We start from the raw sequence: 11,269 nt of genomic DNA on the forward strand, positions 1-11,269 counted from the left end.
TAGTGAGAGACAAGCATGACATGTCCACATCAAGCGCCTCTATTTTATCCTGAAGGTCAATGGTCAGCTGTTGCCGTGCTTCCTGTAGACGACTGAGAAGATCTGCCGAGATTAGAAACCACCTAATCTTCATCATATCAACAGGCAAATATCAAGTGAGATATGATGTACAGTGCTGGTCAGAATTATTTGCCCCCTTGGTAAATATGATCAAAGATGGCTGTAAAAAATTATTCTGCATTGTTGATCCTTTTGATATATATATATTTTTTTTTTTTTATATACGAAAATCTAACCTTTTCTGGTCAAATGAAACAAAACAAAAAAAGTTTTTTTGGCAGCAAACACTTAATATGGGTTTGGTTCATACAGGGATAAAAAAGTACCCCATGTGTAAAATGAAATACTCTGCTGTATCTTTAATGATGTGGGCCTAATTTTCTACCAGAGGTCCTGGACATGTTGTTCAGATACATGGCATCATGGATTAGATCAAATACCAACAGATAAAAATCTAAACCTGACAACCTCTGCTAGAAATCTTATAACGGGCCATGTTTGGTTCTTCCAACAGGACAATGATCCAAAAACAAACATCAAATTCAAAACAAAAATGTGTCACTGAGCACAAAACCAAGCATCTGCAATGGCCATCCCAGTCCCCAGACCTGAACCCTATAGAAAATGAGTGGGCTGAACTGAAGAGAAGAAGCGCCAACATGGATCTGGGAATCTGAAGGATCTGGAGAGATTCTGTGTGGAGGAATGGTCTCTGATCTCTTGTCAGGTGTTCGCCAAACTCATCAGGCATTATAGGAGAAGACTCAGAGCTGTTATCTTGGAAAAAGGAGGTTGCAAAAAGTATGTAAAAAAAAAAAAAGGGGTAAATAATTGTTCCCAATGTGTTTTGGAGAAAAACATTTATTTCATAATGTGATTTTCCCCCCACTTTCTATTCTTTTACTTCAATAAAAGGTTAGATTTTTGCATTTTCTTTTAAATAAAATATCAAAAGGATATACACTCACCTAAAGGATTATTAGGAACACCATACTAATACTGTGTTTGACCCCCTTTCGCCTTCAGAACTGCCTTAATTCTACGTGGCATTGATTCAACAAGGTGCTGAAAGCATTCTTTAGAAATGTTGTCCCATATTGATAGGATAGCATCTTGCAGTTGATGGAGATTTGTGGGATGCACATCCAGGGCACGAAGCTCCCGTTCCACCACATCCCAAAGATGCTCTATTGGGTTGAGATCTGGTGACTGTGGGGGCCATTTTAGTACAGTGAACTCATTGTCATGTTCAAGAAACCAATTTGAAATGATTCGAGCTTTGTGACATGGTGCATTATCCTGCTGGAAGTAGCCATCAGAGGATGGGTACATGGTGGTCATAAAGGGATGGACATGGTCAGAAACAATGCTCAGGTAGGCCGTGGCATTTAAACGATGCCCAATTGGCACTAAGGGGCCTAAAGTGTGCCAAGAGAACATCCCCCACACCATTACACCACCACCACCAGCCTGCACAGTGGTAACAAGGCATGATGGATCCATGTTCTCATTCTGTTTACGCCAAATTCTGACTCTACCATCTGAATGTCTCAACAGAAATCGAGACTCATCAGACCAGGCAACATTTTTCCAGTCTTCAACTGTCCAATTTTGGTGAGCTCGTGCAAATTGTAGCCTCTTTTTCCTATTTGTAGTGGAGATGAGTGGTACCCGGTGGGGTCTTCTGCTGTTGTAGCCCATCCGCCTCAAGGTTGTGCGTGTTGTGGCTTCACAAATGCTTTGCTGCATACCTCGGTTGTAACGAGTGGTTATTTCAGTCAAAGTTGCTCTTCTATCAGCTTGAATCAGTCGGCCCATTCTCCTCTGACCTCTAGCATCAACAAGGCATTTTCGCCCACAGGACTGCCGCATATTGGATGTTTTTCCCTTTTCACACCATTCTTTGTAAACCCTAGAAATGGATGTGCGTGAAAATCCCAGTAACTGAGCAGATTGTGAAATACTCAGACCGGCCCGTCTGGCACCAACAACCATGCCACGCTCAAAATTGCTTAAATCACCTTTCTTTCCCATTCTGACATTCAGTTTGGAGTTCAGGAGATTGTCTTGACCAGGACCACACCCCTAAATGCATTGAAGCAACTGCCATGTGATTGGTTGATTAGATAATTGCATTAATGAGAAATTGAACAGGTGTTCCTAATAATCCTTTAGGTGAGTGTACAATGCAGATTTATTTTTTACAGCCATCTTTGATCATATTTACCAAAGGGTCAAATCATTCTGACCACGGTCATACAAAAACAAGCAAAACAGATTGCTATTGAGTGCTTCAAAATAATTAATATCCATCTGGATGTATGTACTATACTTACCACAGCTGTTCAAAGGCCTGATCGATGCACTGCTGAAGGCTGCGTTGTGCTCCATCAATCACCTCTACTTCCTTCTTAAGTTCAGCTTCTACAGGGTCACTGACCAGCTCCTTGCCACGACGACCTTCCCTCAGGGTCAAGCACTCCACAGTGACTTCAAGTGGCAGAACAGTGGCTGCAAGGGCTCGTTCTGTCTCCTCCTTGGACTTAGCAATGATTTATGGCTTCATGAATACACTTGAGATTTCTTTTTTTTTGGTCTTTTTAGAAGACACATTTTTCTTACATTGCATTATTTATGTATTTTGCATTATATATTTTTTTACAATACATTTCTTCACCGTAAAAAAAAACTTTTATTGGAGTACATTTTACAAGAAAAGACTATTTCAGAGTTTCATGTTTAATTCAATGTGTTACTTGATGTTTCTTTACAGCAATTTCTGAATGAAAATTGTTTCTACATTTTCACCAACATTTTTTCAATGTTGTAAAGACATTCAGGTATGTCTAGATACTTAAGATTATGCAAAACATTTGTACTAGTAACCACGTAATTCTTGAGATCAAAAATGATGATTTTTACTGGTAAGAATTGTATTTCTGATTATGTGAAATTGGAATTTCAACTAGTGAGAAATCAATTCTTGATATCAACAATTGAATTTGAATGGCAGCCTAAGGTAACATTTAACTAGGGAAAATACAATTACAGATATGAAGAATTATAGTTTTTAGTTGAAATTTAATTCTTGCAAGAATTCTTATTTCTGCGAGTGATGACGTCATTGTGGATATCAAGAATAAAATTTTTTACTATACTGTAAAACATTATATGATCAATAAGTTGAATAAGTTTGATATAAAAACATCTTTTACATCGCTTTAACTCATAAAAATTAGCTAAGCCATTTTGTAAAAATTGTAAAAAAAAAAAATTATGTCAATTTAATGTAATTTAAGTTGAAATGACTTAAAACAACCAAGGTGATTATACACGATTATACAATTTAGGCAACACATTTTTTTTTTTTTTTTTTTTACAGTGCAATGGAAATGTAATTCCTGATTTCAAAAACTGCCATTGTTACTCGTAGAAATCTAATTCCTGATATCAATATTTTAACCACTGAAAATTGAATTGTTGATATCAAGAACTCATTTCCATGGAATGAATAAAAGTCAAAACAGCTTGCCATATTAGATAACTTCAATAGATGGAAAAAAAGATGTTTTTAGGGACACATTAATCACCAGGGTTAGTGCGTCCATTTCTGTATCCACTTCCTGTGCACAGACTTTCAGATTCTCCTTCCAGCGTGCGACGTCATTGATTCTGTCACTCAGTCGCCGGCTGCTGTCATACTCTTGCCAGTTCGTCTGATCAAGTGAGAAAAACAACAAAGAATATGTTGGTTAAACTTTATTTTAAGTTGTCTTTGTTACAGTGTAATTATATATTTAAGCACTGAGTAATATTAAAGCCCCCCTGTAGTCAATCATTTTATCATTTTATACCAAAATTACATATTTAAGCATTTTTTTCCTTAAAATAGCTTGAATGTTACTACACCCCTGCCTCATTTAGTATGCGGTTCTATGAATATGGAAATTGGCCCTGCCTCCACTCGCTCACACCAGCTCAGAGATCCACACATTGATGATCACATATTGACGTGACTGGTTACAATGTAGTTTGTGATGTCAGAAACACCAGCGATTTCAAACTGCGTCTTTGGTTCACTGCAGTTTTAGGGAGAAAATACTCAGCAATGGTTTGTCTTAAAGCACATTAAAAACACCACATGGCATATAAACTATGGAAGCATATGGGTAGCAATTTTCAATTTGAAATGTAATATGCAAAATGACAATTCAATATGTAAAATTGTATTATGTAATTTACGTTTGCCATTTCAAACACTAGTTTCAATATGTAAATTGAATACATATTTTAACGCTTTATAAGTTGCAAAATTAAAACTTCCCGCAGTGATTGACAGGGTAGGAGGGGGCGGGCTCGGCTCGGAATGCATTTTCAATTTGCACATTGAATTTTGCTACATTCATTGCGGGACATCTAATGAAAATGCAATCGCAAGTGTCTTAACTGTGAGTGTAAATGCATTTAAGAAAAATGACATTTAAATGATAATTTTGCTAAATTTTTTGCTTCAACATGTTAAACATATCTAATCATTTCTGTAATACATTTTCATTTTCATTTTGCAACTTATAAAGCGTTAAAATATGTATTCAATTTACATATTAAAACTAGTGCATGAAATGGCAAATGTAAATTATATAACAGAATTTTCATTTTCATTTTGCACCAAACGTTGCCCAAATGTAATGGAAAATGTCAATTTAAATACAGAAATGCATTTCCATTTTACATATTGCATTGTCATTTTACATATTGCATTGTCATTTGCATATTACATTTCAAATTGAATATTGCTACCGATATGCTTCCATAATTAACAAAATTAAAAACTTGATTTTCACCACAGGGGGCTTTAATGAACACTTTTGGCATAATTAGGGTTAGGGTTTGGTTAAGTATTGCTTGTAATTAAGCATAATTTACTGTTATTACTATAGTAAGTAAATGTGAGATGTTTAACAGGGACACTGTAAAATAAAGTGGTAATTAGTGGTAATTTTGGTAACACTTTATTTTAAGGTTATGTAGTTACACATTACATGTACTCACTATAGTATTAACAGTAAATTATGCATAATTACAAGTAACTAACCCTAAACCAAACCCTAATTGTAATATAGTAATAAGTGCATGTAGTTAATTAATATTAGTCCTTATTTGAGTAAGTACAATGTAACTATGTGACCTTAAAATAAAGTAAAAAATGTTTACCTCTCAAACAACTTCCCACCCTGATCTTTAATGCATTACCTTATTGGCCGTGTCATTACGCAGATCTCTTGCTGCCTGCCGTATCTCGTGTGAAATACTGCGCTTGTGCTCAGCAGCATCTGAGATCTGTTTATTGCTAGTTGCCCAGTCAGACACACTGTAACGCAAGCTTGGCTTCGAGCTCAGGGTGGCCATGTTTGCTGGTATCTGGTCCCATAGAAACAAGATGACAAACACAAAAGTTGTTCTGGCAAACAGGCAAATGGTTAACCATCTGAATCTAAAGGTTCTGTTTGTGTTTTACCATTCTGATGTTATTCATGCATGAAATACATTAATAAAATGTATAGTTTAAATTATTATTATTATTGGACAAAATGTCAGAAATGTTTATCAAATTCACTGGTGAAATCTAAACATTTTGGTTTTATATAAACGGCTTCAGACATATATCAGGGTCACCAAAACCAACAGGCATTACAAGTTACCTATAAATTCATGACCCCGCTCTTTGTGCTTTTCAAAAAGCACTAAATAAAGACTTTAATATTCACCAAATTCTTTTTTTCTCCAATATTTTGTTTTTATCTTCTCCTGTCTTTACAAATGTACATCCACATATTGTTTTCCTATTTAACTGTTTATTTTTTTGTGATAAGTATGTGTATGATAATAAAAATGTTGTGAAACTGGTGGTATTTTTTTTTTTTTACAGCAATACATTTATAAATAAGCCGGTCAAAAGTTTGGAAACATGACTATTTTGCATGTTATTGAAAGAAGAAGCTTTTCAAAAGAAGGCTTGCTCATCAAGCCTGCATTTATTTCATCAAAAATACAGAAAAAATTGCCTAATATTGTGAATTATTATTACAATTTAAAATAATGGTTTTCTATTTGAATATACTTTAAAAAATAATTATTTTCTGTGATGCAAAGCTGAATTCATCAGCCATTACTCCAGTCTTCAGTGTCACATTTTAAAGATTATATATAGATATAGGCTAAAAACAGATTATAATCATAATGATTTCAAGATGTGTCCTGAAGTGACATGATATATAGTCTACTTCATCTAACGTCTTTTACTTTGCATGATCTCGTAATTGAGAGACTATTGAATATTTGTACTTTTTAAAGATCGAACTGTCACACAGCAAACTGCAAAGAAAAAAGTTAGGTGGAGACCTTGGAATTCAGCACCTAAAATATGAACATTTGACTTCATAGTTAAAATCTTGGAGAAAAAAAAAAGTGAATAGGCAACATGTCATTTGTAAGCCGCCACAAACATTTATCTGACTTACCGAGACGGATGAAACTTTCAGGAGTGCTGTTTGTCTGCTGTTGTGAGTGCAGGAACACAGTAAGCGGGTCTCATGGTAACGGGGCGACACAACCGCAGCTCTTTTAATAATTTAAATAGCATAGTAACGCTCAACAATTACTCACTCAATGAGACAGTGTCATCATATGACCGTAACATACTCTACGACCACTCGTCTCAGCTATTGCAAGTAATAAGTGCTTTTGCCGAATCGCAAATGGAACCGAATATCAGTTGGGAGTTTGGTCCGATGTGAACGCCGTAGAACAGCAACGCTTAAGAAAAACACCCAGAACACCTCAAAAACGCCGTGGCAAGTTACCCGTCTATGAAGTTACCACACACTTTTTTTTTTGCATTTTTCACATGTTTTGTTAGAAAATGTATAGAAATAAAAAATAAAATAAAAAAGACAATTATTTTTTTGCCAACATTTCGAGAATATTTTTTAACCCCTGGCTGCTCTACTAAAAAAAAAAAACTAAAAAAACATGAAGCAGGATCAGTCTGTTTTATTTCATACAAATAGTTTAGCTATATATTTTTACAGGTTTGAGGTTGATTACCTGATAATTATTTTCATAGGCCTATGGCAGCTTTTTATCTTCTTAAATTACTATATCTGTATACATAGGTTTATCAGTATATAATAATCATGATATATTGGTCATTTCAGTGTTTAATTAATGGAATGGATTACTTCTGGCATTAATTGGTTTACTCTCTGTCTGTTCAAATATATATATATATATATATTTCACAATCACAACAAACTGTGTTCAATTAGTAAATATAAATTAAGAGTACATTTAATTATGGCATATATTTATCATGGTTGCAGTCAGATTAATGAAAGAGAGTTTTCATAGATAGTCCATCTCTGCTGTCTCAAGATGTTTTGTGATGTGGTCCAGTATATATTTTTCATTTGCTGCATCTTTCAAGTAAAAGTGAGGTCCAGGAAGCATCTGCACAGTGAAGTCACCACTCGTCATGTTTTTCCAAGCTATAAAGCAAAAGAGACACAATACAAGACTTACACATAAATCTAAAGCATGTAGAATGATAATAAATTCATGACATGTGATTATTATTCCATTGAACAAATAACCAGTTTGGTCCGAGTTGACGGCTTGCATGCTGTTGCTGCATTGTTTTAGTTTGTAAAAACTGAACCAGACTCGCCTTGTAAGTCGTGGGGTACATCATCTTTTCCGTCAAAACATGATACTGGACATGATAGGAAAGGTGTTGATGGTTTGCTGCACCTGCCGAACATATTATATTATAAAGATGTAAGTTCTTATGCCACATATGCCGATGTTTTTTACACTATGGAAATACTTTGTCTGTTTCTTCTAAAAAACCCACCTATAGTTGTCCAATACACTGATGTCTGCTTTCAACGCAGGCAAGAAGAGTTTGGCAAGCTCAGCATTGGTCAGTATCTCTGGTGGTGTGCCTCCGATAGAAGTTACCCATATAAGAAACTCTTGATCTGACAAATCACTTCTTTTTGGCGCCTTCAGTCTAGTCTCAGACTTACAGAAAATGTCATTTTATTACCAAAAATACATTTAGATATATTTATACATGATACAAGTATTAAAAAAAAAAATTAATAAAGAAAGAAATGAAAATATCAACAAAGACAAAAAATCTAATGGATTAACCACTCAATGTTATGTAACTGTTTTATGAAATCTGTTCATTTTGGGGGTTTTTAAGATACTGTGTTTCACATAATCTGTGGGGTGATCATGCTTCATGTTTGTTTTCATGTGGCAAATGGTTCTGGCAGTTTTCTCATAATTCCATTCACATTTGACAGATATGACAATGCAGAGCAAATCACACTTACATATGGTGCAGAAGCTCCAGAGAGAAACATGTGAATCGGCTCAAGATTGTAGACTTTCTTTACATGCTCGGCAAAGGCAAAGCAGGTCATAGCTCCAAAACTACAGGAAAAATGTAATAATATATATATATATATATATGTTTGCATTATTTTGCTGTCACTGTCCTGGCCCTAAACATCATGATCAGGACATTATATACCTTTTTAAAACCTGTCACCATTTCCTGTAAGCTTTAGCAACAGTCTCACATACCTATGTCCGAAGAGTGCAAATGGTTTTTCTTTGAGTTGTGGAAGTATCCCACCTATGACCTCATCAATGATTTCCTGCATATTTTGGAAAAATGGTTCTTTGGCTCTCCCCTCTCTTCCTGGCAGTCTAACTGAGTATACTGAAAATATATGAACAATTAAAATAAATTAGGTTAGGGATAGTTCATCCAAAAATGAAAATTCTCCTCATTTCCTCACCCTCGTGTTGTTCCAAACCCGTAAGACTTGCATTCATCTTGAGTTCATCAAATGAAGATATTTAAATTTTCTTTAAGCCTTTAATTTAAGCTTTTATTCACATATAAACATTGATCAGCGAACATAAGCAGAAGCTCAACCGAACCTGATGACGCGCGAGAACAAACCTCATTGGTTCTTCTCGCAGAAGCTCAAACGTGCTGCGTAACACGAGAATGAACCTCATTGGTTCTCACACGTCAAGCGAACATCCTTGAGCTTCTGTTTATCACAACTGATGTGTGAATTGATAAATGTTTATATGTGAATCAAAGCCTAAATTCAATCTGTTCACCATATAAAGTTATCATGTCACTTCAGAAAATTTGGACTAAACGACTCAATTCATATTGGCAGTTGCGCAGCTGTCAATGAAGGAACAGAAATCGCTCAGATTTCATTACAAATATCTTCATTTGTATTCCGAAGATGAACAATAGTCTCACGGGTTTGGAACGACGTGAGTCGTTATTGATGGGAGTAAATGATGACAGAATTTTTATTTTTGGGTGAACTAACCATTTAAATTTTTAAATGTATTAATATATATATTTATATATACATGGAATGCACCGATGTAGCGGCCAATACTCGGTATCATCTGATAAAAGCAATTATTTCAACTTTCACTGTATTTAAAAACAGCTAATGATCAGGGCCGATTAGATCCTGTTAATCAAAAGGGGTGTCATTCTGTGTGTGAAGAAATGTCCCTTGTGTTGAATTTAGGGCTGTAAAAGCTAATGTGACAATTAGCGTAAAGTAAATTTTGAAGTAAAGTAAGCCACTCAATTCATATGGTTTGGTTTTACGATCTCTTTATGAACTTTTTGAAGCATCAAAGTGGTAGTTGCGTAGACTATCAATGGAGGGACAGAAATCTCTCAGATTCCATAAAAAATATCTTCATTTGTCTTACTAAGATGAACAAAATTCGTATGGGTTTGGAACGACATTAGGGGGTGAGTAACTGAAAGAATTTACATTTTTGGGTGAACCTACATTTTTGGGTAAAGAGCCTTTCCCCAAATCTTCACATAGCTATGTGACCCTATGTTCAAGCCAGGGTTGCCAGGTCCGCTGTTTTCCCCCATATTAAACATTATTTGTAGCATGTCTCCCATTTTATAGTCGCAAAGAGCTTTGTTAATTCTGATAAGAATTAAAGTCTCAGCTTTCAAATTCTGTCCATTTTATCACGACATTCAAACAACAACATGCGTTTTGACGCTCTTAAATGTGACGGGACAGATCTGTAGCTTCCACTTTAGTGCTTGAGTTACAGCACAAAAGTAGATGCAAGAACACCAAAATGCTTAAAAATACAGTAGAACTTACCGAAATGTATTATGCCTCATGTAATCGTTTAATCAGTGTTTCGAAAGAAGTCAATAAAACAGCTTGTGAATAATGGGCCCTATGTTTTTTGCATTTACCTCACGAAAGTTATTCAACGTTCAAAGTTCGCTATCGGCGGAGAAGCGGTGAAATTTTGCATCACTGCATCTCTATTAGGCTATATATTCATCTTTACCTTCAATAGAGCTGTTGAGAGCTTTGGCCCAGCGAGCATAGTGGATCGAGCCTCCACCTGCCCAGGGAAAGCAGATGAGACGGACAGAAGCATCTGGGCACTTGTTGAAACAGGTTATGATTTTATCCATCCCTCTGAAACATTACGACATGCATTAAGAATAAGTAATCCTATGCAAAATGTCAATAAATAAAACACCTATAAATAATATGTCTATCATTAGTGCCTATGGACTGATGGCAAATACGGAAGATAAACAAAAAACATGAAAAAAGTTATTGACCAAGACCACTTATCACTTGCATTACACTTGTTCACCTGAAGAGAGTATTGTATTACATAAAGTTTGAGTTAAGTACTGATCTCAATACTAGCTGCATTTACATATTTCGAAATGTAGCCAATTTTTTTGTGCCCTAATGATGTAATCTTTCATATTTGAATGAATGCCTCTTTATTTTATAGATCATAGAACAAAGTAATTAATTTACTGTTCTCACGTGTACAGTGCGGAACAAATCCCAGTACTATCTTCTTCTCTCTCTGGTAAATGACATGCATGCTAAGCACACTGCTGCCATCTGTAGACCAACTTTTTTTGTAAACTGATACAAATATATATATATAAAAAAATGAGGTTAACACAATGATGAACACTAAATGTGAAAATAAATAAGTCTTTTTTATTTTATAAAATACTTTGAAACTTAACATACTTTAAAACGGACATAAAATCTCTCTCTCTCTCTCTCTCTCTCTCTCT

General features: G+C 35.1%; 2 protein-coding genes across 4 annotated transcripts; both read right to left on the reverse strand.

The window, feature by feature from the left end:
* Positions 1-5: 5 nt before the first annotated feature.
* LOC309491851 (tektin-2-like) lies at positions 6-6,974 on the reverse strand (the record flags this gene model as incomplete). Its single annotated transcript, XM_082190871.1, has 5 exons — positions 6,582-6,974; positions 5,314-5,481; positions 3,651-3,776; positions 2,397-2,602; positions 6-92 (listed from the first exon to the last, which is right to left on the reverse strand). Coding segments are annotated over exons 2-5 (575 nt in total), but the record flags the coding sequence as incomplete, so codon positions are not given.
* Positions 6,975-7,098: 124 nt separating this feature from the next.
* LOC309491853 (S-acyl fatty acid synthase thioesterase, medium chain-like) lies at positions 7,099-11,126 on the reverse strand. 3 transcript variants are annotated; one of them, XM_082190875.1, is made up of 7 exons: positions 11,007-11,126; positions 10,507-10,640; positions 8,716-8,854; positions 8,463-8,562; positions 7,973-8,142; positions 7,787-7,869; positions 7,099-7,607 (listed from the first exon to the last, which is right to left on the reverse strand). In XM_082190875.1, the coding sequence occupies exons 2-7, from the start codon at positions 10,634-10,636 to the stop codon at positions 7,465-7,467; spliced, it is 765 nt and encodes a 254-aa protein (XP_082047001.1). In that variant the 5' UTR covers positions 10,637-10,640; positions 11,007-11,126; the 3' UTR covers positions 7,099-7,464. The 3 variants fall into 3 exon arrangements, with proteins under 3 accessions (XP_082047001.1, XP_082047002.1, XP_082047003.1); XM_082190876.1 differs by having other exon boundaries at positions 10,998-11,097; XM_082190877.1 differs by lacking the exon at positions 11,007-11,126 and adding an exon at positions 10,806-10,991.
* Between the last annotated feature and the right edge of the window lie 143 nt (positions 11,127-11,269).

This window comes from Leuciscus leuciscus, assembly GCF_965113295.1.
Source record: "Leuciscus leuciscus genome assembly, contig: HAP1_SCAFFOLD_632, whole genome shotgun sequence".
Lineage (NCBI taxonomy): Eukaryota > Metazoa > Chordata > Actinopteri > Cypriniformes > Leuciscidae > Leuciscus > Leuciscus leuciscus.

Excerpts from the sequence above, each read along its gene's own strand:
- LOC309491853 (XM_082190875.1), bottom strand. The coding sequence starts at position 10,636 with ATGGATAAAATCATAACCTGTTTCAACAAGTGCCCAGATGCTTCTGTC. Across the intron at positions 8,855-10,506 it reads TCTCAACAGCTCTATTGAAG|TATACTCAGTTAGACTGCCA; the intron begins GTAAAGATGAAT and ends ATATATTTTCAG. Across the intron at positions 7,870-7,972 it reads AGTGTATTGGACAACTATAG|GTGCAGCAAACCATCAACAC; the intron begins GTGGGTTTTTTA and ends TATGTTCGGCAG.